The following is a 26,823-nucleotide window of genomic DNA, read 5'->3' on the forward strand; positions in this document are numbered from 1 at the left end:
CTTCTCTGTATTTGTACTACCAACTTCCAGAGATTGATTCATCCCCAATGTAAATAAATTGCTCATGATTCCACTATCTTCAATTATAGGCAGAGATATAAGAGATCATCAAATGAACCATCCTCAAAGGAGTCATTACTCCAGATTACCCAGCAAATAAATGTTCAAAATTGAAATAGACAGAGAAAAAGCTAGAAGGAAAGTTTAATTTTATTTTCATATCCTTCAACCAAAATGCACCTATTTCAAAACTAATGCACATTGATCAATGACAATTTTGTTACATTTACAAATCACTGTTAACTTAACATCTATCATAAAAGTGATCAAGAAATTATCCAGTACCTTTAGGATGAATATGGTAATTTAGTTTAAGATGAGTACCAAACAATACATGAAAATTACAATCACTTGCAAGACATTTTGTTCATTTTATAGGCATGCAGCTAGCTTCCTTAAGCACCGTAGGCATATGTTTAAATTCTCTGTTCTCATTTGATGCTTATGATTAATAGCTGCTTCACAGTATTGTCAACCCAAAGAATAAATGAAGATATATTCTCCTATGTAAAAGGTTTTCAAAAAGTACAATCTTAGAAAATTTGAAAATACATGCGAAAAAAAATCTTTACCTCATTTTGTCATTTTAAATAGTAAATACACAAATACATGTTTACAAAAGAAATGCTACACCTTTAAACAGTGAACACTTAAGAAACTGTCATAACAATGTATGCGCTTTATCATCAAAGTGTATGTGTGTATAGGTGTGTTTGTGTGGATGAGCATAATATGGATCTGAACATGCGCAAGGAAAAAGGGGAAATTCAGGGTTCTGGATATTAAACAAAATGAAACCATTTCATATCTAGTATACAGAATCTAGATTTAGATGTAAAATTTAATCTCCAAATTGAGACATATTTTAAAATAAACAAGCTTATTAAGTCGGTGTGAAAATTCAAAATGTTGACTCTAGCCAATAACTATTCCAATGGATGTTATCATAAACAGGATTATGATGACTGACGTGTAATTATTAATATCTGAAAGCTGAGGATGCAAAATAAGGAAAACCCAAGGTTAGGACTCAATGATGGATTCATTACGTGTCCATTCTAGAACCCATTTCCTTCTCTTCACCAGCAATCACGTTAAGACTGAGGAAAACCAGAGTACAAAGGTCAGGCTCAAACTCAGGTCTCCCATTTGTTATTCCAAAACATCAAGAGTGTCTGGTTGATCATTTAACAGGAATAAATAACTGAAAATGTAGGATTTCTGTTGACTTTAAATACATTTTTATACGCACTACAATCTTAAAAAATATTTTAAGCTTGGTATAAATATTAAAAGTTTTCTCAACATTTTCATTACACTAAAAAGGCAGGTGTTGTGCATTTTCCACTAACCATTATAACAAACCCACAGTAACCTAGAAAAATAAAGCTATCACCAAAAGTCAATGTATTATTCCAAAATCTAAGTTAGTAGGTTTTACATGGATGTCTAGTTGAACTTTAAGATTTTTCATTCATACATATTTCAGTACCTTTTTTTGCAAATTTCTCTGTGCATCAATATTAGTATTACAAAAGGTATTTCTCAATTTCAAACTTCACAAAAAGGCTGGTTTAAAAATGTCTAACAGGAAGAAAACCTCATAGATCTTGAAGATTTCAACAAATATTTCAATCAGCTTTCTTCGTCTTCCGTTTTCTGACATCAGTTTCATCAGAAGTAGCACCCGAGGAAGCAGTACATTGATCATCCAGTGGCTCGCCTTTATCACAAGGTTCGGGAGTATTAAAGTGTGGGTCAGCAGAATATGATTGCCAACTGAATGCCATATTGTACAAAGCAGCTTCCATTGGTGCAAAAGGAGAGTGATGAATTTGGAAGAGTACCATTGCAACCTAAAAAAAAAACACATTTTCCAAGTTGTTCAGATCAATCTAAATGAGTGCAAAAGAATGGCAAAGCAACTGAATAGGATTCATAAGATAAGAAACTTATCAGGAGTTTTTGACATCTTGTACAGTTTAAAATATAAAACCAAGTTATTTAGATAGTGCTGAGGTAACGGAACTGAATTCAAATTGACATTCTTGACAATTAATATATTTTTTAAAAAGCAGCAAAATCTGGATGCAATTACAACTTAGTGATGAATTTCTTCAATTTTAAAAATATTAAGGTACTTCAAGTTGCCATAAAGGTAATATAGTACCATTCAGCATATTTATTTTTCTGAAGTAGAATCTTGAATACAGACATTTAAATCTTTTCAACACAAGCTATGTACCTGCTTCAAAAATAGAACCACAGCACAAGAATCCCAACACAATAATAGACCCTCCCTCTAATGCACTATTTCACAGAAGTGTAAAAAGCTTTCAGAAAAAACAAAATACTAAAGCAAGTAATATTTCCCTTCCCTTCAGGTTGACTCCTATACTTATAGAGTGACAACACCCATATGGGAGCACCAGTAAGAAACTATAAAGGTGCAAAGGTGCATTATAATGTTGATTGAGAAAAGTTTCGTATTCACTTTACACTTCTTAATCAACATTATAATGCACCTTTTCACCTTTATAGCATTTGCTACAACATAGGCAACCCAGTTGGACAATTCAAAGAGTGTTCTGCAAGAGTGCTTTGTTCTTCTCAAATCCACAGAAACCCATCACCATGCTTAGGAGTATCCAAACCAGTCAGAGTTCCAGATGCATGCCACCTACACAGAGAAATCTGTCTAGGGTGGAATGCACTCTTTCAATGTGGGAATACACTTTGTTTACCTAATTCTAGAAAGTGTCAGGAATAGTTTGCCAAGAGCCAAGGCTTGGGGGACCCCAGCGCAATGCAGTGAGGTATTTAACCAGCTAAAATCACCTATCCGTTAGGACTTTTGGGTGTAGTTTTGGCTTTAGGTAAGCAGTCACTGATTTGGAGAGTGGAGCCAGGAAAGCGTGAGGAGTCGAGGCCTAGCAGAGTGTATAAAGCCTAGCCAAGGTAAGCAGTTGCTGATTCGGAGGGCGGAGTATCTGCAGAAAAACGGCAAGTGACATCAACGTGACGTTACACTCAAACAACAGAACCAGAATTTTTTTAAAAAAAACTAAACAAAAATTAAATAAAAACCATAATAGAGTGAGAAAGAGAGGAGAGAATAGCATGGCAGGTGTTGTGCGATGACTGCAGTATATGGGAGTTGATGGAGGACAGCCTGAGCCCGGGCGACTACATCTGCAGCAAGTGTCTGCAACTTAGAGGCGCTGAGCTGGAATCCGAGGTGCAGACATTGCGCAGCATTAGGGAAGGTGAGAGCTTCCTGGGTAGTTTTGTCCAGGAGACAATCACTCCCCTGAGGCTCAGTAAATGTATGGATACTGCTACTAGTCAGGGACAGGACAGTGTGACTGACAGTCAGGTAGGCAAGGGGACCCCAGAGAGTGGTGGAGAAGCCTCAGGCTTTAACCTTGTCCAACAGGTACGCAGTACTTGCAACCTGTGTGGACAAGGAAGTCTGTAAGGAGGAAGATGGGCAAACTCACCCCAACACCTCTATACAGGAGGCCATACAAGTGTGGGGAGCAAAACGGAATGTGGTTGTGATAAGGGACGAGACAGTCAGCCGGACAGACACTCTTCTCTGCAGCTGCAACCACGAGTCACGAAGGCTCTGTTGCCTTCCTGGCGCCAGGGTTAAGGACATCTCTTTAGGGCTACAGAAGAATTTGAAGCAGGAAGGGGATGATCCAACTGTGATGATCCACATAGCAACCAACAATATAAGTAGAACTAGTAGTGACGACCTGAGGAGTAAATTCAATGAACTGGGAAAAAAATTAAAAGGAAGAACTTCTAAGGTCATAATCTCTGGTTTATTACTTGAGCCATGTGCAAATTGGTACAAGGACAAATAAATTAAGGAGTTAAACGCTGCCTGAAAGAGTGGTGCAGGAGGCAGGGGTTTTGTTTTATGGGCCACTGGCACCCGTATTGGGGGAAAAGGGAGCTGTTCCATCGAGATGGGTTCCACTTAACCGGGCTGGGACCAATGTCCTGGCAAAACGATTAAATGGGGAGATAGGCAGAGCTTTAAACTATTAAGGTGGGGGGGAGGGAGATTTACAACTACAGTGAAACGTAAACCGACATTGCAAGGAACAGTCATGGCTGTAGAGCAGAGCAGCGACTTGGGAGATAAAGAACAGAGTGTGTCAAGAAGGGACAAAAGCTCAACAAAGGAAATAGGGCATTAACGAATAGGGGAAATAGTAAAAAGTCAAAATTAAATGCACTATATCTGAATGCACGAAGCATTTGTAACAAGATAGACATATTAAGTGCACTAATAGAGATAAATGGGTACGATTTAGTGGCTATTACTGAGACATGGTTACAGGGAGGGTAGGAACTAAACATTCCGGGGTATTTGACATATAGGAAAGATAGGCAATGTGGAAAACGAGGTGGGGGGGTAGCCCTGCTAATAAAGCATGAGATAAAAACAGTAGAGAGGAAGGATTTTAAATCAGAAAATCAGGATGTAGAGTCAGTATGGGTGGCGGTCATAAACAACAAGGGGCAGAAAACACTAGTGGGAGAAGTTTATAGATCCCCAAACAACAGTTACAGTATTGGGCAGAGTACTAATCAGGATATTAGAGGAGCATGTAACAAGGGGAATGCACTAATAGTGTGTGATTTCAATCTTCATATAGACTGGGAAAACCAAATTGGCAAAAGTAAATTGGAGGAGGAATTTATAGAATCCATTGGAGATAGTTGTCTAGAACAGTATGCTGAGGAACTAACCAGGGAACAGGCTATCCTATATCTTGTTTTGTGTCATGAAATATGGCTAATCAGCAATCTGGAAGTTAAGGCTCCTCTTGGGCAGAGTGACCATAACATGATGGAATTTAACATTAAGTTAGAGAATGATACAGTTGAATAATAATAATAATCCTTGCATTTGATACAGCGCTTTTCACGTCTTCTAGACATCTCAAAGCACTTCACAGAAGAATGTAAATAGAATTGACTGTATATTTGTGGGCGAAACGCGGCAACCAATTGCACACAGCAGTGTCCCACAAACAGTCGTGGATTGAAATGACCAATTAATTATTTTTTTGAGGGATTATTATCAGGCGTGTGGAGTAAGGAAACTTGCCCAAAGTTTCACTCTGCCAGGAATCGAACCCAGGTCTCTCGCTTGCAAATCGAGTGCTCTAACCACTGAATCCGAAGCAAGGGTCTTAAATCTAAATATAGCCAACTTTGCAGCTATGAGAGAAGATTTGGCTAAAATAGATAGGAAATTAGATTAAAAAATGACAGCAGACCAGCAATGAAAAACGTTTAAAGATAATTCCCAGCAATCACATATTCCCTTGAAAAATAAAATTACCACGGGTTAATCGTGGCTAACTAGAGAAGTTACGATAAGCATAAAATTAAAAGAGGCCTATAATACTGCCAAAAAGGACAATAAACCTGAGGATTGGGAGGATATTAGAGATCAGCAAAAGAAAACCAAGAAACTGATTAAAAGGGAGAAAATGGAATATGAGGGTAAACTAGCTAGAGATATAGACAGATTATAAGAGTTTTTACAAGTACATAAAGAGAAAGAGACTATCAGAAGTGACTGTGGGTCCAGTGCAGGCAGAGACAGGAGAAATTATAATGGGGAATAAAGAAATGGCAAAGTCATTAAACAAATATTTTGCTTCTGTCTTCATGTTAGAGGACACTGAAAACTTACCAAAAATAGAGGGGAACCTGGAGGCTAATGTTATTGAGGAATTTAAAGAAATGAACAGCAGTAAAGCAATAGTACTAGAGAAATTGATAGGATTAAAAACTGATAAATCCCCTGGACCTAATGGCCTGCATCCTAGGGTTTTAAAAGAGGTGGCTGTAGAGATAGTGGTTGCTTTGTTTTTGATCTTCCAAAATTCCCTGGATTCTGGAATGGTTTCCATTAATTGGGAGGTCGCAAATGTAATGCCGATAATTAAGGCGGGTGGGAGACAAAAAATGGGGAACTATAGATCAGTTAGTCTGACATCAATGGTAGGGAAAATTCTAGAGTCCTTAATTAGGGACATCGTCGTGGGGTACTTAGAAAATCATAACATGATTAGGCAGAGTCATCATGGCTTTATGAAAGAGAAATCATGTTTAACAAATCTTTTAGAGTTTTTTGAGGATGTAACTTGCAGGTTAGATAGGAGGGAACCAGTAGATGTGGTGTATTTGGATTTCCAGAAGGCATTGGACAAGATGCCACATAAAAGGTTGTTGCATAAGATTACAGCCCATGGAATTAAGGGTAATATATTAGCATGGATTGGAGAGTGGCTAACAGGAAGAAAATAGAGAGTAGGGATAAACGGGTCCTTCTCAGATTGGCAGGATGTGACAAGTGGAGTGCCACAAGGATCAGTGCTTGGGCCTCAATTATTTACTGTCCATATCAATGATTTAAATTAGGAAATAGAACTTAACATATCTAAATTCGCAGATAAGAAGAAGATAGGTGGGACAGTAAGCTGTGAGGATGACACACGAAGAATGCAAAGGGAAATAGACAGGCTAGGTGAGTGGGCAAGAAGGTGGCAGATGGAGTATAATGTGGGGAAGTGTGAAGTTATTCACCAAGATAGTAAAAATAGAAAAGCGGATTATTTTCTAGAGGGGGAGAGACTAGTTCAGAGGGATTTGGGTGTCCTTGTACACCAGTCTCAAAAACGTAGTATGCAGGTACAGCAAGCAACTAGGAAAGCTAATGCCATGTTGGCGTTCGTTGCAAAAGGGTTAGAGTACAAGAGTAGGGAAATCTTGCTGCAGCTGTAGAAGGCCTTGGTGAGACCGCACCTAGAATACTGTGTTCAGTTTTGATCTCCTTACTTAAGAAAGGACATACTCGCCTAAGAGGGGGTGCAGCGTAGATTCGCGAGGTTGGTTCCTGGGATGAGGGGGTTGACCAATGAGGATAGGCTGAGTACACTAGGCCTATATTCTCTAGAATATAGAAGAATTAGAGGTGATCTTATAGAAACCTATAAGATTCTTAAGGATCTTGACAGGATAGATAGTGAGACTGTTTTCCCTGGTTGGAGAATCTAAAACTAGGGATCATAGTCTCAAGATTAATGGTCAGTCTTTTCGAACTGAGCTGAAGAAACATTTCTTCACTCAGAGAGTAATGAATTTGTGGAATTCTCTACCCCAGAAGGCTGTGGATGCTCAGTCCTTGAACATATTCAAGACTGAGGTTGATAGATTTCTAAAGGACAGAGGGATTAAGGGATATGGGGATAGGGCGGGTAAATGGAATTAGGTTAGAAGATCAGTCATGATCGTATTAAATGGCGGGGCAGGCTCGAGGGGCCAAATGGGCTACTCCTGCTCCTACATTTTATGGTCTTTAGGGTGTAGCCTTGGGCTGTCCTCCTTACGTGAAATGTGCTATACAAATGTAATTTGTTGTTTTTGTAGTGATAACAGCTGAATGGGAAGAATCCCCGTCCCGTTAACCACATAAAGTCATGCATCTTTTCTGACCACATAAAATCCTATCTTTACATATATCTACTTTCCACATTAGATTGCTCAGGTAATGGATATAACATTAGAAGTGATAGACTGACTGAAAAATAAACTACTGACCATTCCAGATAGGAAAATAGTACATCACTCATAAGAAGGAAATACCAGTGCCTAATTCACTGTCTCATTAAAATGTTCATTTAACAAGTAAAATTATAAACTGTATTTTGACCAATTTAAATTGGTTTACAAAGGATCAAAATGGGGAATAACAATTTTCAATAGCAACTGAACTTTTTTAAAAAAAAAACATTTTTGAAGGCTGAAATACAGTTGCTACCACCAATTATACAAATCGCAAAGGGAATCATTTCTAATCCATTCCAGTATATGTGAAACAGCTGAAAATGAACTTGAAAAATGTGCCCTAAACACTAATGTATTCCAATATTATGATATGTGATCTGATAAGGTTCAAGGGGAGATGAAATTCATTTGGTGTCTTATTATTTTAATATTCAAAATGTCAAAAATTGTTTGAGTCAGAGTGGCATATCCATTTTCGGAGGCAAAATTGACTTTCTCGTTTGAGGGTACCATTAGACAGATTTCCAAGTCCAAGAACCCAAAAAATAAAAATGTGTCATGTCTGCTATCACAAGTTATCAGTACGATTCCCAATATGTACAATCTGATTTTTGAAATCAAAGGGAAAAAGAGAAGAAGAATATGCAGCCCCAATGGAAGAGCCCCAATGGAATGGAACAGATAGTGATTCTATCTAAGAAAATTGAAATGCCATTCTAACTGACTACATCTGACATTTTGAATATCGAAATAATAAGTCACCAAATTGGTTATATTGACGACTCTTCTTTTTAAAAAGGTTTTTCTGTGAACTAATGTGTCCATTGCCAGCAGTTCTCAGTGCTTTGTGGTTCAATTAATCTAATCTACTACCATCAATCAAATATCGTGTGTCTTGTACACACAAAGTCTTAGCAAAACTCCTATGAAACAAATAGCCTTGGTCAGAGAAGACCAACCAGTATTTTAAACAGATGGGTAACAGATCCAAAACAAACCAAAAATACAGGCAGGAATGAGCCTTTACAACTTCCTTGGGCCTTAAGACTCAGCAACTGCAAGAAAATGCAAGTTTGAATCTAGCACTGCTGTTAAATAATTGCTGGTTAGTGTTTTGCTAGAAAAGATATTGGACTTTGATATATACAACTAAAATAGCCTATAAGTCTGTAAAGAATTATAATCATTGATATAATAAGGATAATGAACTGGGAGAAACTTTTAATCTCATTCACACAATTCCCAGTTAAAGTGAGATGAACCATAATTCATGAATGCCACCTTTGAGCAAATAGGGGAAAGAGTAGGGAGATACAAAGGCAATCTAATATTTTAGAACTGTCCTTGATTAAAACATTCAATCCAGAGAGCATTGGGGTAGACAGATATGAAAAATAAATCACTGTACACTGTTCATTTTGGACTGTTCATAGTCACTGCAAATGCTTGACAGAAGAGCAGCTTCATTGGACATATTTTCTGTCTGAAATACGTGATTTACTGCCATGCAAAAACAACTTTCTAGTCGTTAAATATCTGTTGGGATGTATTCGTATTTTACAAAACAATTTTAGTGCAGTGATGAGGATAGAAATTTAGCAATGTAATCAATTTTGGGTGTGGAAAAGGAAATTATGCATTCAAATCTTCAGCTGTTTAGGTGGTATATTTATTTATTAGCAATAGAGGTTCTTAAATACTGTATTAGCAAGCAATCCCATCATTTACTTTTTTTTAAAAAGGCAAAAATATCATCCCAACTGTTGAGCTGAGAGCAAATTCAATTAATAATTTAACTTCAGATTCAATCAGTGGAATTTTGAAAGTCAGCTGGAATACTTGATTTACATGTCGTCTAAGACTTACAGCATTTCTGCCAGAAAGAATCTTGGGCAGATATCAGGATTATGTGTAGTTCAAGACAGTTTCAAGGATCCAAAAGACAAAATTCAAAGTACAAAACAACATGTGAAAGATAATTTAGATGGGCAGCAAAGTTAATTTAAATCCCTTCTTTCCTACATAAATAAGGATTAACTGAAAATATACAAGGCTAAAAAGAATGAGATTTGTAGAATTTATTGTAATGATGAAGAGCTACTTTTTGTAACTAGCTTATATAAACTTTATTAAATTCAAATAAAAATGTTGAGGATTATTGTGATAACTAAGATTTTTTTAAAGAAATGAAAAAATTAATTTATGTAGCTCCAATGACAAGATTATATTTATAATGAAAACAATGGTGGTATCCGTTAACTGATAATTTTGCTTCAGATCAGCTTTTCTCTGGAAATTAAGAATTAAATCTCAAGGAACTACTGTTTTGCAGAAGTTGATAGTAAAATATTGGTCCATGGATAACCAAAATAAAACAAGTGTATGCTGCGTAAAAATTATTCATTTCAATTTAAAAAATTACAACATTTTTACAGTCTTGTATTTTCATGGGTTAAAAAGTAATGCAGGATGCCGTATGACGTACAAAAAATGGCCAGCCATAGTCAGAGAAATAAACATTGCTTGGAAAATTTCATGGCACGTCAAGCTTGCAGCATACAAGACCCATATGCAAATAGTTCTCCTTTATGTATCTGAGCTCCAGAGGATGCAGTGGAGAGGCTTACTCTGGCCCCACTTGCAAAGCCCAAGATCAACCAGTCAGGTGGATTTGTTGCAAACACAGGAACGACTACCAGGGAGTGAGGGCTCCGGCCTACACTGACCTGTCACTAAGCAACCTGGAGACAGATTCACAGCGGTCAGGTCTATTTGCCAAGGTCCCTCACATGAGGACTTGGATTAAGCAGCCGGTGCTGAGTAAGCCTTGTACGCAGGATTGGACTTGGATCTTGGGAACATCAAGGGGGCCAGCATACCACAATCTGTTGTGTAAAGGTCTGCCCAACACGCTGAAGGCAGATACCCATTAGATAGCTGATGAGGAAACTCTTAGAGGCTTAGAGAGACAGCTGCTGGAAGGCATTACCTGGAGTCTGAGTTAGTGAACACACATCTGGATCCACCTTGATTGGCCTGCAGAGAGGTAAGCAGCAACTCTCAGGGAGTTCCTGTGAGTTCCATCTATTTAGTGAGGGTTCAAACCCACACTTGTCAGATGTCAAACGACCAACTAGTGATATTTGGCAACGGAACGTCAGAATTGAGCCAGACCTCTGTGACAGTCTCAGCAGTGCAGTTCCTGAGCCAGGCAGCTCTGCAGTACTCCAAAGCATTGCTGATGATAGCACAGCCATCACGGCCTATCGGGCAGACGAGCCACTGGGTACGGGGACTCCTCCACTCAGCTCCTGTTAACCCTGCAAGCCAAAGCCCCAAGAGTCCTACCTAGACAAGCAACGGTAAAGCTTGCCAGACAGTGCTATCAATGATAAGCTAAATGGTTTTAGCTGGTTAGACTCAGTACCCCAACGCACATCCTGAGGTCCCCAACTTGCACCTAAATTAGTTAAATAGGATGCGTCCTTCCAGGGAGCGAGTGCACATTCTATTCCAATAAATATCTCTGGAATTTCCATGTATAGGTAGTTGTTTGGAACTCTGTTTGGTTACTCTTAAGCACGGTGACGGATTTCCGCATGTGTCAGACACCCAGCTGACCAAAAAAAACTAAACTTTTCTTTAGATTCTTCAGTAGAACAGTAGACATTAAAGCTGTTTTACTGACTAAAGTTATCTAACTGATCTTATCACCATAACGCCTTTCTTTCCAAGTTGCCGATCTATGCTCATCATCATTTTATTTACTCTTAAGTATTGTGCTTGTCTCTCATTGCTTTTTAAACCTCTTGTCAAAATTAAACCCATTGTCATGAATTATAGCTGTTCCTCTCATCCCCAGTTGTCTTACATTTCATTTCATGTTCAGCTTTTTTTTAAAAAAACACTCAAAATCAACCTCATTTTAATGGGAAAAAAGGCAATTTCATTTATCTTGAATGCTAATTGCAGGCTTTCTATACCCAGAAAAATACAACACAAAATACACAATAAAGTCAGACAATGCACTCCAACTTATAAATATTGTATAATGTCACACTTGCAAAACACACTGAAAATATTATAGAGACGCATCTTAAAATAGATCGAGCTGCTTACCTTCGTGGAAACTACAAACATAGTGTACAAAAAGATGAGGTTGTGTCTAGTCATCGGAAGGTAATTCATTTCTTGTAAAGTAAAGAGGACAGCTCCAATTAGAGATACTTTTGTTGCACTATTAAGAAGAAATTGTATAAATTAATACATATTTAAACAAAAGTCCAATAAACATACCTATCAAATGATCAATGAACCAGATATACTACATGTTGCTTTAATTTTAGCCAAGAGAAAATTGATACATGAGAGTATTATTTTACCAAGTTTCCATTGGTCGCCAGCACACCTGGAAGAGCTAAATAGATTGTTGCGTTTGGAAGAGATAAATAATACTAATTGTTGTCTTTCACAGCTGGAACAGACTTCCAAAGATTTAAAAATTGAAACAAGAGTTCAAATATAAATAAAATGTCTTGTCACAAATGTAAATAAAATGACACAGTAGGAGTCCATTCCCCTGATTTTTTCGTGTCAGTGTTCACTACTCCAAGAAGCTATCCATCCTAATCGAAAAATGTTCCCTTTTTTCCCCATATTTCTTAAAGCCTTCCTCTAACTTTTTTGAAAGCATATATTCGGCTCAGTTCTAACAGCAAACCCTGGCAAATTATTCCAAACCCTCTACTGCAAATCATGTACATGCATGTCTGCACATAGGTCTGTAATTCATTCAACTATAAATGAGCAAAAATTAAGCCAGCAGCTCACACTCGAGAAATGTACACTGTATTCCACAAATTCTCCTCCACCACTCTAAAAAGAGGCACTGATCTGAAAACACTACCAACTACATAACTGAGACATTCATTTTCACTACATATACAAGTGGGATTACACATTTCACGTATTACATACTTCACTGAATTGCTGCTAATAATAGGAAGGATTAGACTTTATTTTAGTGCCTTAGATGGGAAGTGACTGTCTAAGCTTTGGGTACTAAATCTGCAGGCTGATACAAGAGTTGACAATTATTGGATTCAAATTGTGCCTTTTAGAACCATATAAATTTATAGCATAGAAAATAATAATAATCCTTGCATTTAATGTAGCGCCTTATCACTTCTTTGAGACACCTCAAAGCACTTCATAGAATATACTGTAAAGTGAATTGACTGTATATTTTGTGGGCAAACATGGCAGCCAATTGCGCACAGCAATATTCCAAACAGCCAAGAAGTAAATGACCAATTTTATTTGAAATTTGGAAATATGGAAAAACTCCCTTCTCTTTTCCAATAGTGCCATGTAATCTTTAACACCCATCTGAACAGGCAAGCACTGCGGGACACTACCCGCGTGAATACTGCTATATAAATGCAAGTTGTTGTTGTGGACTTCCGGGCATAGGGAATAAACACAAAACCTTCCAACACTGAAGCGAGAGTCAACTGCTAATCAATTTATTAATTCTCTGCACAGTCAAGTTATTCCCCCACTTCATAGAATCATGGAATTATACAGCACAGAAGGAGGTCCATCAGCCCATCGGATCTGTGCCGGCTCTTTTAAAAGAGCTATCCCAATCAATCCCACCTCCACGCTCTCTCCCATAGTCCTGCAAACATGTCCTCCCCAAATAATTATCTAAAATAATTGTACTCCTCGAATAATTATCTAAAAATTATCATGTCATACATGAAACGTGTAATACTATTTGCATGTGAAGTGAAGAGATGCACCTGCAGTTTTGTGTAAAGAAAGTAGAAGAAATACCAAGTAACAGTAAGAGAATGAAGCACAACAAAATCAAAGCATCCATAGTCAACACAAAAATGGAAGTGAGCCAAAATATTACAACAACTGGCAAAGGGTTTCTAAGGACCTACATCTTCAAGTCAGTTTATAGCACAGAATTGACAAGATGCTTGTCATCGTGAGCTGTCAACTCAACAGAATCTTGTTCCATAAAGCAAGCTCCAGGAAGTTACTTTGCAAATGTCTTGAAAGGAACCTCTGCATGTAGCCCTAATAAATGGCTTATACACACAAAAGATGCGCTCCAACTCTCCCTGCTGATTCTCAAACTATCACAGATGCAGTATAAGCATGCAACTCCACGACACAATTTGCCAACCTCTGTTTAGTAATAGACTGCCTGAAGGCTTGTACCTAAAGGGAGAAAAAAGCCTAGAGTAGCCAAAATAAACCTCACTCTATCTACATTGCTTCCTTTCAGAATAAGAAATGTAAGGTGACAGATAAAATATTAGCATTGTGATTTTTTGATACAAATGAAACTCAAATAATCCTAGGGAAAAGGACAGAAGGGGCTGTTATCTGTATTTGGAAGATAGTTGCTCGTAAGTGTAGGATATCTCTTTCACAAAGTAAAAGGCAATTAAGAAAGAAAGACTAATGAGTTAAAGACAGGAAGCAGGAAGGGAATGGAACAAATCAGTCTGGTTATGGTTAATGGATTGGAGTGCTCCCGAGTTACTAACATACCTGTGCTTTGCATTGAGAATTATTACAGTAAGCAATAAAGGTCATCAGATCTACAAGTTATTGAGTCTGTGTGAAATAATATTTTCTGAACTGTTTTTAATACAGTCCACATGAGCGATTATAATAACTAGCCTAAATGCCCATTAGCTGTACAATAGCATCCTGCTTATTCCACAATATCATTGAACAACAAAGTGAGAATCAATCCTTGTTTTGTAATCAATGAATGAGAGGTATGTTCAGAGTCGACATATTCAACCCCAGGGAATGATGCCTAAGCCGGAGTAGAGTTGATCACCAGCTGGTAAGCTTGGGTAGGGATAATCAAAATGCTGCACTAATAAATAACAGGAAAACTCAAAAGTTGTTGTCTGGTGTCAGACGATCTGCTGTTGCTGAAAGAAATACAAACTAAGGGAGCATTATAGAACCAGCTTTACATACAGCAAAGCAGCTCTTTGTGAGGTATTTCTTTCCTTGTGACTTATAAGTGAAGAAATTTAATTTCATAGCACCTTATTACATCAAACATCTCAAAAGGGTTGCACAGCTAATTGCGATCAAAATGTAGAAAATTAAATGTTATCTACCCAATAACATTTGGTAACACTGCAAGTGTCAAACCTTGTAAAGTATCAGATCATCTTGATTGGTTGTAACACGAATTCAGGTTCTTTGGGAAGTAAGCTGCGACCAAGTATTTTGAAGTAAATTGTTTTGATATTTGCAATATTTGTAAATCCTGTAAGTAACTAAATTTCCAATAAGCTTGTACCATTGTTATTGTCAATCTTTGTCAATTTCCTTTCTCAAAGACAGTTTACAACTGTTGATCAATTTAAATTCAACTTTGAACAAAATACATACTAGGGCATTTTCAGCAACTGATTTTTCTCAGGCATCCAGACACCCCTGACCAGTTGCTCAAAGTTAGACAGCAGACCAGAACCTGCACCTATGGAAACAGAAATTTTGCAATCAACAAATTATAATAAAGGTGTAATTTTTTCTTACAAATTATCACTTCACCTGCTGCAGTGAAACTAGTAAAACATACACAGAACAGTAAAACTCGCATAAGCCTTAACTTTATACATTGTATAATCACCTAAGTCATACATGAATCCAAGTCCATCCAGTTTCCTTTCAAAACCACTATTTATTTGCACTAGTCATATGAATAATTTCCTAACTCGTAACGCTGCTCCCCCATCGTCCATTACTCCAGCACTTACCAGTTGCATTCAATTCCAGGAAATGATGTTCTGATCCGTCAACACACCCACACATACTCGCCAGCTGCATTGAATCGCGGGAATTGTAGTCTTGATCCATCAACGCATGTGCAGAACAACTTCATTTCCCACGATTCAATGCGATTCCAATAAGGCGCACGTGGCGACAGGTCAAAACTACATTTCTCGCAATTCGATGCAGCCACATGCACCCTGACCAGCTGTAGTGACGAAGAACCCCATGCACATTTACCAGTTGCATTGAACGCAGAGTGAAGATTATTGATTAAATCTGATTTTATATACAAATTGTACAAATTTGCCTGTAATTCAGACTTCACACAAGCTTTATTAAATGTTATTATGGTCCAGAATGATACGACTTGTGAGTTTTGCAGTATTAATCTGCCAAAAATAGGAAGATAACCAAGCAAAAATTCTTATAATTTTCAATCTTAATTTCATCTGAAGATCATTATGCAAACTATAATTGTGTTTGGTCATGCAAGGAATCTGACACCAGTCACCACATGCACAGCAATTGCCCACAAACAGCGACAAAGTAAATCACACAGACCCCAAGAGAAACTCCCTTCTCTCCCTGATGATTCTCAAAGCTATCACAGATGTAGAACAAGCACGCACACTTCAAAGTCCCAATGCGAGGGTTCAACCCACAACCTTCTACCTCACAATACTAACAGCTGAGTCAGGTTGACTGACAGTTTCATCATATCTCGGCAAAAGCCAAGGCTTGGGGCCTTGGAATATGCACCGGGATAATGTTAGTTATACCAGTTTACCACTCTGAATACTGGCAAACGTTTCTGCTGCTTATCCAGGTATAAATTCAGTTAGTTCTTTGGCTTTTTACAGGATTAACAAGTGCCAGGTGAGAATAGCAGCCCCCAGTAACTGATCTGCTCCTTCAAGTCCACTAATATGCTAGGACAATAGTTTGATCCATCATTAACACAGCAAGGGCACTCTGCCCCTGCTTTGATACAAGACTACTTAGACCATTAGAGAGGAATGCCTCAATTCTGATCAGCTATTGCTAAGGGTGTTATATTGAAGCCATCCTACCCCCCCAGTAACCTATCAATTATGTCTGAACATAAAAAACTGATAGAATGAGTTGCACAAATATGGCTCAAGTTGTACAAGTTTAGCTCAAATATACACCCAACTTACTATGTAGAGTAAATCCTTTTACCTTCAACACATCAAGTAACTTGGTGATATTTTCCAATACGTAAACTTGCAAAACAGGTCTCAATAAAAAAAAACTGGATGAATTTTACATCCTCAAGAAAAAAGTCCTCTTACCTTTAGCCCATCCAACAGCTATCATGGCAAGCCACCCATTTCTGTAGCGGCTGTGTGCATCCATTACACCTCCAACTATTTTGCGGGCCCTGGTTACTTCTTTCATACCAGCTATAAACAACTTAGAAGGTAAAAAATTGCAGCACTTGTAGAACTTGTCATATGGACAGTAGAATATCAAATACCTAAAAATGTTGAAAAGCCAGAATAAGAAATATGGGAGGGATTCATTTCAAGACAAGGCCATTTACAATAGTTTGCTAAAGGAATCTAATAAATTTTAATCTTATCTAGATTATCTAGATATTATGTTTCCAAACAAATTACGATAATTATTTGACTTCCATTCCAATAGTTACTTTTTAACCACAGTATACTGAATAAAAATAAAATGGTTCATAAATCTAAATTAGAGTATAATTATTGAAAATATTTGTCCATAATTATATGCACTAAGCCACATCTTGCCACATAAATATACATTATTCTTTTCTAGATGCTATCGTTAGACTAAATAGCTGATATTGCAATCTAATTTTAATTCAGATGAGAATAAAATGAATGAAAGCGATAAATAAATTGAATACATTACAGGAACTTTAATCAAAACTGTTGACTCAAAAAACTGTCTTTTACCAAATCAATTGATAATACCTGTGACTGAAAGCAAGAGCGAATCTAATTAAGCAAGACAAGACACGACAAGATCCAAGTATATTTTTGCGTCAGTTTGCTTTTGATCAATTTTTCTTCATCAAATGCCATTTCTGTGGGCATTGACCACCAGTGCATTCTATACAGTATGCAGTTTTCTAATTACAACTCTAATTATAATATGCATATAAAGGGATTAAAAATTGCAACAGTTGTTAACTGTGTATGAAGTCAGTCATTTCGTCATCACTATTTTGAACTCTCATCTGCTCCCAGATCTCATGACTGCTTAGGTTGCTGTAAATTATAATTCCATTCAATGACATTTTCCTCACCCTTGCGTCACTATTACACTCAAAAGGAATACTTCCCACTATCAAAGTCACAAATGTGGAATGTGAGAAGTTGCAGATTTACATTTTTTATAAACTGCTTAAACTTATAGTTTAATAAGCTACAAAACTCCCATTACAGCCTTGTAATACATTATATGTATACATCATGTAAAAAACATGCACTGATATAGCTTTCTTCATAACACTTCGCAGACACCATATGGATCATCAAGCAAGATGGGAAGAGATGGATAAACGAGACTGTTAACTAAAAGTGAACAGTGAAAAAGGAAGTTTTGAAGGCAGGAAGAGAAGGTCCAGAGAAAAGGGATCTTTTAGACTTCTACATCGCGGGGTGTATGGTAGCTGAAATATCAGCCACTTCACACTCTTGGAGCAAAATGTGTGAGGAGGAGAATGGGGCTATAGGAAATTACAAAGGTAGAATGGGGCAAAAGCATGGAGGGATTTGAAGGTCACAATAAGGTTCTTAGAGTTGATCCGCTAGAGACAATGGAATATGGCAAAGATGGGTGATATGCACCATATGTGTAAGGGCATTTCATTATAGCAACAAGTACACTATAAATCTTAACACAATGAAACACTGGTTTTCAAAAAATTATGAGGGACATGGATGAAATTGTCACCTATTACTACACTGCTTTTAGATTGCAATCAGTATCATCTTCTCACTGCACCAAAAAAATTGGTAGATTATTTACCGTCCGTTGTCTTTACTCTTTGAATGAAGTTCAAGCTTCACATAGAAATAGGAAAGCTCCTCTACCAATAGAGTGGAAGGGAAGGAAAACATTGGGTAGGGAAAGAGGAAAAAATCATTCTCAGAAACAGTTTCCTTTAAACGTTGACACTTTGAGATTCAGGTGATCCAACCCAGCATAATTTTGACTGCATGCACATTAGTTCTTATCTAGCAAAAGCTACAAATAATTCAATTTCAATGTACAGGATAGTAATTAACTAGTGATAATCAACAATCAGAATGTGATAGCTGACAAAAATACATTTGAAAGCTGAATAAGCATTGTAGAAACATTAAAAAATGTGGTGTGGGAGTACTACCTTTAAAAAAAACTCCCAAATTTTGCTGGATCGTAAATGTAGATGAATAACAACTGGGAGGAAGTTATATCTGTGGAGGTTGAACTTCATACAAACAATGAGGAAAACTTCAGAAACAGTGATTAATATACCATTCTTCCTCATTGATTCATTCATTCAACCTCCACATTCAAATATGAAGTAAACAGCAATGCAAATTATAGTACTGGAGGTAGGTGTTTCAAGAGTCTTACCTTCAGGCCAGTTGAGTACCAGCCTGTCATCCTGAGAAGAGTTCAAAATCGTAAAACTTTCAGAAACAATGAAGACTCCAAGATGTTATCTTATTGTCTATATAGCAATTCTGCATTAGTTTACAGAAGTAGTCATGACCACTGCACTGCATATAATATCCTCCAGCCTTCCCTTGACATTACTATCACCCAGTAAACAAATAAGAAGCACGCCACCATCCAATTTGACAACATCTAAGTAAGAGATTTCCAAATCTCTCAAATGAGTGATAAGACCCTATATCAAATGCAATGATTATTATTCTTATTGTTACTATTAAGAGTTGGTATGTATAATATAAATAGGAAAACTACATTCTACAAAGTTACAAAGCATTAGACTTTCAGAAATGTTGGGAACATTTAGCTTTTAAGATTTCATAGTAAGCTTTTAAAAAGTAAGGACATTGGCGTATGTGAAACAAGTTTTGTTTCTGTATCTTGTAGGTTTGGTTAATCTAAGAAAATTAATTGTTTCAATAAAGAATATTCCAAGTAACCTTTACAGTAAGCGTTGGTCCAGATGTTAAATCTACAATAATGCTTATATGATACAAAAAAATTTTATATTGCGCCTTTCTCTGTTGGGAGGATGTCTCAAAGCGCTTCATAGGATTTACTGTAATGAAAGCAAACAATGGCCACTTCTTCTGGGAGGTTGTTCACTGGGACTCTTGAGAGAAATTCCCTTCACTTGTCAAATAGTCCCTTTGGATGCTTAATGTCTACCATGTTTTTAATTAAAAANTATTTTCTAGACTTTTAGTATAATTTTTTTTATGTAACAAAAGTACTAAAGTGTATGCCAACAACACAAATATAGAAAATCACCTAATTTTTAAGGTCATTTTCACTCTTCAAATCATAGGCATCTTGCATACACAGATGAAAAGGCTGTCTATCACAGAGAAGTTGGAGAAATCATGGTGCAATAACCCTACATAACTCTTCGACTCTTCTATTGAACGTGAGGTAGGGTTCCCTTGTGGACCTTTAATTTCTTTTATTAATACTAATTTGAAAGAGCATTAAGCGCTCTGTGAAAGAGAAGAGAATCTAGCATATGGAAGATGCCCGATTCAAATAGAGGCAACCCAATGTTAAATAATTTTCATTTCTCTTTCATTTTGTTATTTTAGACATTCTCCATTGCTGCTGATTATAAAATGTGATGACGTCTTCAAGAGTGAACTAGATAAATATTTAAAAGGAGCAAATTGCAGGGATATTGGGGAAAAGGCAGCTAAATGATTCTCCCGACAGGGAAAGGCGCTATATCAATTTTTTTTTGCATCAAATAAGCATTATTGTATGCATTATTGTCACTCCCTTTACGAACCCCTCCCACAGCATGGAAACACCCCTTGTCAAGGTGACAAATGACATTTTGTCCATCTGTGACCAGGGCTCCCTCTGTCTCCTCGTCCTCTCTGCCGACTTTGACAACGTGGACCACTCTATCCTCCTTCATCGCCTCTCCTCAACCTTCAAGGTTCTGTCCTTGAATGATTAAAATCTATCTCTCACACTTTGTCTCCACAACTGCTTCTAGTCCACACCTCGGTCCTCTCCTCTTCAACCTGTACATACTCCCTCTTGGTGACATCTTCCGCAGACATGGGGTCAACTTCCACATACACAGATGACATCCAATTCTACCTCTCTGCCTTCATCCTCGATTCCAGGACTACTGACGTGCTGACAAACTGCCTGTCAGACATCAAGTCCTGGATGAGAGCCAGCTTTCTACAGTTGAACATCAGTTCAGAACAACTAGGTTCTCCCGATTGGCTGACGCCAGCGCCTCCGCACCTCAGGCACTGGCAGCATCAGCATCCACGAATACACACTCCACCTCACCAAGCCAGTCAGGAACCTGGGCATCTTGTTCGACCCTCAACTGTTCTTTCTCCCCCACATCTGTGCCATGACACACTCTGCCTTACCCCAGTCCGCAACATTACCCGACTCAGCCACTGCTTCACCCCTCAGGCTGCCAAAACCTCATACATGCCTTCATTACATCAGGCTCGCCTATGTCAACTCCCTGCTTGGCAGCTTTCCCAACTCTTCCCTCCACAAGCAACAGATCATCCAGAACTCTGCAGCTCATGTCCTCTCCCACGCCAGGCTCCAGGACCTCATCACACCCAACCTCGCCTGGTTTTACTGGCTGCCCATCCCTCAAGAGGATCGAGTTCAAAATTCTCGTCTTCACCTTCAAGGCCCTCCGTGGCCTTGCTCCTTCCTACGTTTCTGACCTGCTAACTCTTATCATCCCATCCGCTCTCTCCGCTCAGCAGGCTCCGGCCTGCTCCATGTCCCCCACCCTGCCCACCATCAGCAGTCAGGCCTCCAGCCTCTCTGCCCCCACTTTCTGGAACTCCACCCCATATTCCCTTCGCTCCCTCCCTTGCCTCCTTCAAAGCATGCCTCAAGACATTCCTCTTTGACTGTGCACTTTGGCCACTCCTACCTTCTACCCTCCCTGATCCCAGCCACCCCCCCCCAGTCGGGTCCCAATCCCTGACTATTCAGCGCCTTGGACGTTCTTCCGATGCGGAAGGCGCTTTACAAATGTAATTTTGTATTGCAAATGGGATTGAATGGATTACTTTTTCAGAGAGGTTGCACAAACATGATGGGGTAAGTTGCCTCGTGGAGTCCTGTAGCTTGGTGGTTAGAGCACTCGCCTCGCAAACGAGAGGACCTGGGTTCAATTCCCGGGGAGGGCGAAACTTTGGGCAAGTTTCCTTACGCCACACACCTCTGTTAACCTAGCAGCAAGTAGGAACCCGGTCGTTAGTCGATTGGTGGATCGCTTTTCTGGGGGTAATAATTCCTTCGAAAAAAAAATTGGTCTTTCTATCCATGACTGTTTGTGGGACACTGATGTAGACAATTGGCTGCTGCGTTTCGCCCACAAATATACAGTCAATTCACGTCACAGTATATTCTGTGAAGCATCTTGAGATCTCGAAGACACGATAAGGTGATATATCAAATGCAAGGATTATTATATTATGCTATAAATTTCTATGGTTTCTATCCTATAGAGGATAGACTCCAGCCTTCATAATTGACTTAAAGTGTCCATTGTCTATGCAAATTTTGATAATAAGGTTTAATTTAAAGTATGACTTAACAAGAAAGACTTTAGCAATATTAATTGCTTAATAAAGATTCTGAGTCACAAAAATGGTCTATCGTGCAGGGCAGGAGGCAGACTGCACCATTCATGCGGCTCACAGACTAAATCACTGCACGACAAACTGATACCGACAGCATAAAATTCTTAGTCTGCTGTTAATCTTTTGTTAAGATAATCCCACTAGGTATAGGTGAAGAAGCCAGAAGCTATCTGAAAAAAACACTTCATCATGTTGCAATGGGTGGTCTGACGCACAATCTCAGTGATAGCATTCTCGCCTCCGAGTCAGAAAGTTGTTGGTGGTTCAAGCTCCACGTCGGGACGAGAAAAGAGAAGGGAGTTTCTCCCAGTGTCTTGACCAACAATCTCTCCAATATAAAAATGGGTCACTCACTCCATGGCTGTTTGCATGACATTGCTGTGTGTAACTGGCTTACAAATATGATGTATATGAATGTAAAGTACATGAATGTCACTAATACTGTGTGGAATTTCTGGGAACCAACTTTTAGTTGAAAATTAGTTGAGGACCAACAGCCAATGATAAAAAAAAGGAAGAGTCCTAAGAGAGCCTGGTCTTATATATAGGACCGATGTTTAGACACCACAGAGATCAAAAATGTGTTAAAGGGAGTTTTTCCCCTTCTCCAGTTTCCCAGCATCTCAATATTGGTGCAGTCTTGTTCCAGTGATGTGTGGAGGATGTTGAGAAAGAATTACATTGTTTTAAGTGTATTTATTATAATAACAACAATATTATAACCCTCGACTTCAAGATTCTCACTCTCATGTTCAAATCCATTCACTCCCTGGCACCTCCCTACGTCTCCAACCTCCTCACTTCCCACTCCACCATCTGGCGCCACTGCTCGACTGGCACCGACCTCTTGCTCGTCCCTTGCACCCTCAGCCCCACCATCGCAGGTCGTGCTTTCAGCCACTACACCCCAAAAACACTCGGGAACACTCTCCCTCAATCCCTCCACCTTGTTCCCTCCCTCCCCTCTTTCAAGTCCCACCTGAAACCTTTCCTGTTCAACTGTGCTTACAGCCACCTCCCCCCTCCCTCTGGGTCGGAGTCAGACTCCGCCACTGTTAAGCGCTCTGAGACGCTACCCTGGGTGGAGGGCACTAGGAGTGTAAGGTGGTGTTGTTGTCATTATTATTTGATTAAAATAATGAATGCAACTTTTATTTATAAAAAAGTTAAAAGCTACCAAAAGTAATTTACACTTACCAAATTACTGAAGCCAGGATTATATTTCTGTTGTTTGTGAAAGACTCAATAGGAGGTTCCCCTAGGAGTAAAGATGCCAGAATCGATCCACCAAAACAGCAAAGCATACCACTGAACCAACATGCAATAGGGCTTCGATGTGCAACATCTACTGCTCCTGGAACACAGAATATCGAAATACATTTTAGCAATAAAGTTGAAAGGTCATGTCTAAGCAAACAAAAGTAAAAACAGACTGTCAGCAATTCCTAATCAATGTTTATACTATTACTTTGCTCAAGATTTATGAAAAATAACATTCTGCCAGATCTGCCAAAGAATACATTTGATAACACGAAGAAAGAGAGAGAGAGAGAGAGAATAGGAGAGTGAGGAAACACAGAGGTGACTTTCATGTTACAATTCTGGCAAGAATCAAAATCCACATTGCAGAGATGAAGTGCGTCCCCTCCACTAACCTTTAACACTCTCCATTTTAATAATGTTGCTGCAGTTTCAGTTTGTTTAATATTTGCATTGTTAATTGCCCTGCTTTGGTTTTGATTACATTTCTATTTCATTTCTGGCATGACAAATATGAAAAACTCTTAAACGTGAGGGGTGGATAAATACATACACTTCTTCCTTCCAGTGTCTGGAACCTCTCCATTCAAGCAATGCTCGCCAAAATAGGTAAAAAGGTACAGCATAGAAGCATAAAGTTTCTCAGGGCAGGAACTTTCTAAACCTACTTTTATTTAAGGTATCATGACACTATCGGAATAAATGTATCCCAATGACAGCACTTAAGTTGAATCATCTGTTATTTGGATCTTGATGCGGACTACAAATAAGAACCAACCCTAAGTCAAAGGCAGTGACAAATGGCCTTAGAGATCTATTTACTACAAACGCATTTATAGTCAGCCAGGATCAAAAGTTGGAATAGCAGTCATTACTTCCACTGAGAATATGAATCCTCATACTCGTCTACAAATCCCTTCACACCCTGGCACCCTGCCTTGCCTCCTCATTCCCCTTTATCAAATCAGGCCTGAAGACCTTCCTCTTCATTCATGTTTACGGTCACCTCCTCCCTGCTCCCGGCTCTGCATCAAGCTATGCCTCCGTTAAGCGCTCCAAGACACTACCCTGCATAAAGGGTGCTATATAAATGCAAGTGTTGTTGTTTTTAGCCCACATTGTCTGTATGTATCATTGAGGCAAAAACTGAGCAGCTACCTTTACAAGATATCTGAGAATTTAGCCAGCTACAAACAAAAATGGCAGCAGGATCCTGCCAACAACAATGTTTGCTGCTGCCACTGCCTGTAACACTTCTTCTCAAAGTGGACATCAGGTTCTCCAGAGGCATCAGCACTATCTTATTTTCAAATTACAGTACCGATAGATGTTTTTTAAAGTGATAAATATGATTTTATGCACAGAAATCCAACACGTTTATAATCAAATTATAATAATAATTCCTGCATTTGATATAGCACCTTATTTAATAATAAAGGTAATAATCCCTTCAAAAAATAAAAATGATTTAATCACTCAATTCACAACTGTTTGTGGGACACTATTGTGCACAATTGTCTGTCGCATTTCACACATAAAATACAGTTACTACACTTTACAGTATATTCTGTGAAGTGTTTTGAGACGTCTTGAAGACGTGATAAGGCGTTTTGTTAAATGCATGGATTATTATTATTGCATCATTGAAACATCTTAAAAGTGCTTTTCCAGGATCCTACTGTAAATGTAGTGAACGTATTTGTAAGCAAACTAAGACTTGAAAGGTAGATGATGCTTTCATTTGAACTTTTAAATCACCACTGGGTCTTTTGGATTTTGAGCATCTATAATAATACCTAGGAAAACATGTTTCAATAAAACACCTGCAATTCCATAAAACTGAAAGACCTGACTTAAGTATATACAAGAAGTGCAACAGTTTTGTATCCAACTGCCTTTCATTTCTTTCTAAAATGGTCAAACAAGCTTTTGTAATATGCAGCATGAATTTGCAAGCTATCATTACTATAATGCAAACATCCATGATACATTTTGAAACATTTCTATGATAATACAAATATGAGGTCGAAATGGTACTTTGTGTTTTTATTTCTTATACAAACAAGTGTCTCTCTCATCACCACCCCAGTAAAACATAGGCCGTATCACAAATATAATACAAAACAAGTCTTTCAAAACCACTACTAATGGTTAATTAATAATCACAGAATTTACTGCCACTCATATATTTTTCAATTCTGATTTTCTTTAGAAAGCATAAAACCTAAAATTACATACCTGGTGATGGTATGGTTAAGTTCATAAGCTCTAGTGCCATCTGCTGGTGATGCGCAGAGTACTTTGGATGTTGAGAACTAAAATAAAATTAATGATGCACCGTAGAAGTGTGATGGTGCATTTGTTCAGTGCATACATCTTAATTAGATGGGTCACTGAAGCAGCTTGAGGACTACTAAGCTATCAATGTGTCTTTGGGAAGGGAGGCTAAATCCTTGCATTTTCTTCATCAATAATTAATTCGGTCTCACTCTCTGTTACCCATGGAGCTGAGTAGAGGAATTGGTGTGGGTTTCAATGTGATCATCTTGGCTGAGGGCTGTTGAATGTTGTCACCCAGATACAAGCATAAGAATGACAACTTAGTGATGAATAGGCATCGATGGAATCAATGCCTTCTAATTACGTGAGAGCCTACCCTTTGCATGCAATCAGACAAACTCGTGACTATCCTCTTTGGAGTGGGGATGTTGAGCAGTGTCCTTGGAGCTGACTTGGCTCCAGGGTGACATGTTGTCAACGGAATGTAGGAATTCAGTTTCTGAACCAGACAGACCTGCAGTACTCTGAGGCGCTGCTGGTGACGGCCCGGCCAATCTGGCTCATCAGCAGAACCTGGAAGGGCAGATCAGTCACTGAGTTAGGGACTCTTCCCAATCAGTTTCCGTTAAACCTGCGAGCCAAAGCCTTAACAAGTAGGGTGGTCCTAGCTGGAGAAGCAGCGGGAAATCTTGCCAGACAGTGCTTTCAATGGCAAACTATGTGTTTTTAACTGGTTAGACCCCAGCATACCCCCAACACATACTCCAGGGTCCCCAATCCTTGGCTCTTGCCAACCTGTGCCTAATACTTTCCGGAATTAGGTAAACAGGATGCAAGTCTCCAGGGCAGTGGGGGCCAATCTTTTAGTCGACCAACAAAATCAATTTTCTTGATTGAATATTTCTTGATTTATGGCATAAATCAAGAAATAATCAATCAAGAAAAACCTGGA

General features: G+C 38.5%; 1 protein-coding gene across 1 annotated transcript; it reads right to left on the minus strand.

Annotated features, from left to right (window-relative positions):
• Positions 1-192: 192 nt before the first annotated feature.
• tmem38b (transmembrane protein 38B) lies at positions 193-23,685 on the minus strand (the record flags this gene model as incomplete). Its single annotated transcript, XM_042333147.1, is given in 5 exon segments — positions 193-1,916; positions 11,779-11,896; positions 15,097-15,184; positions 16,794-16,978; positions 23,529-23,685. Coding segments are annotated over 5 exon segments (773 nt in total), but the record flags the coding sequence as incomplete, so codon positions are not given.
• Between the last annotated feature and the right edge of the window lie 3,138 nt (positions 23,686-26,823).

Source organism: Callorhinchus milii, unplaced genomic scaffold (genome assembly GCF_018977255.1).
Source record: "Callorhinchus milii isolate IMCB2004 unplaced genomic scaffold, IMCB_Cmil_1.0 Scaffold1, whole genome shotgun sequence".
Classification (NCBI taxonomy): Eukaryota; Metazoa; Chordata; class Chondrichthyes; order Chimaeriformes; family Callorhinchidae; genus Callorhinchus; species Callorhinchus milii.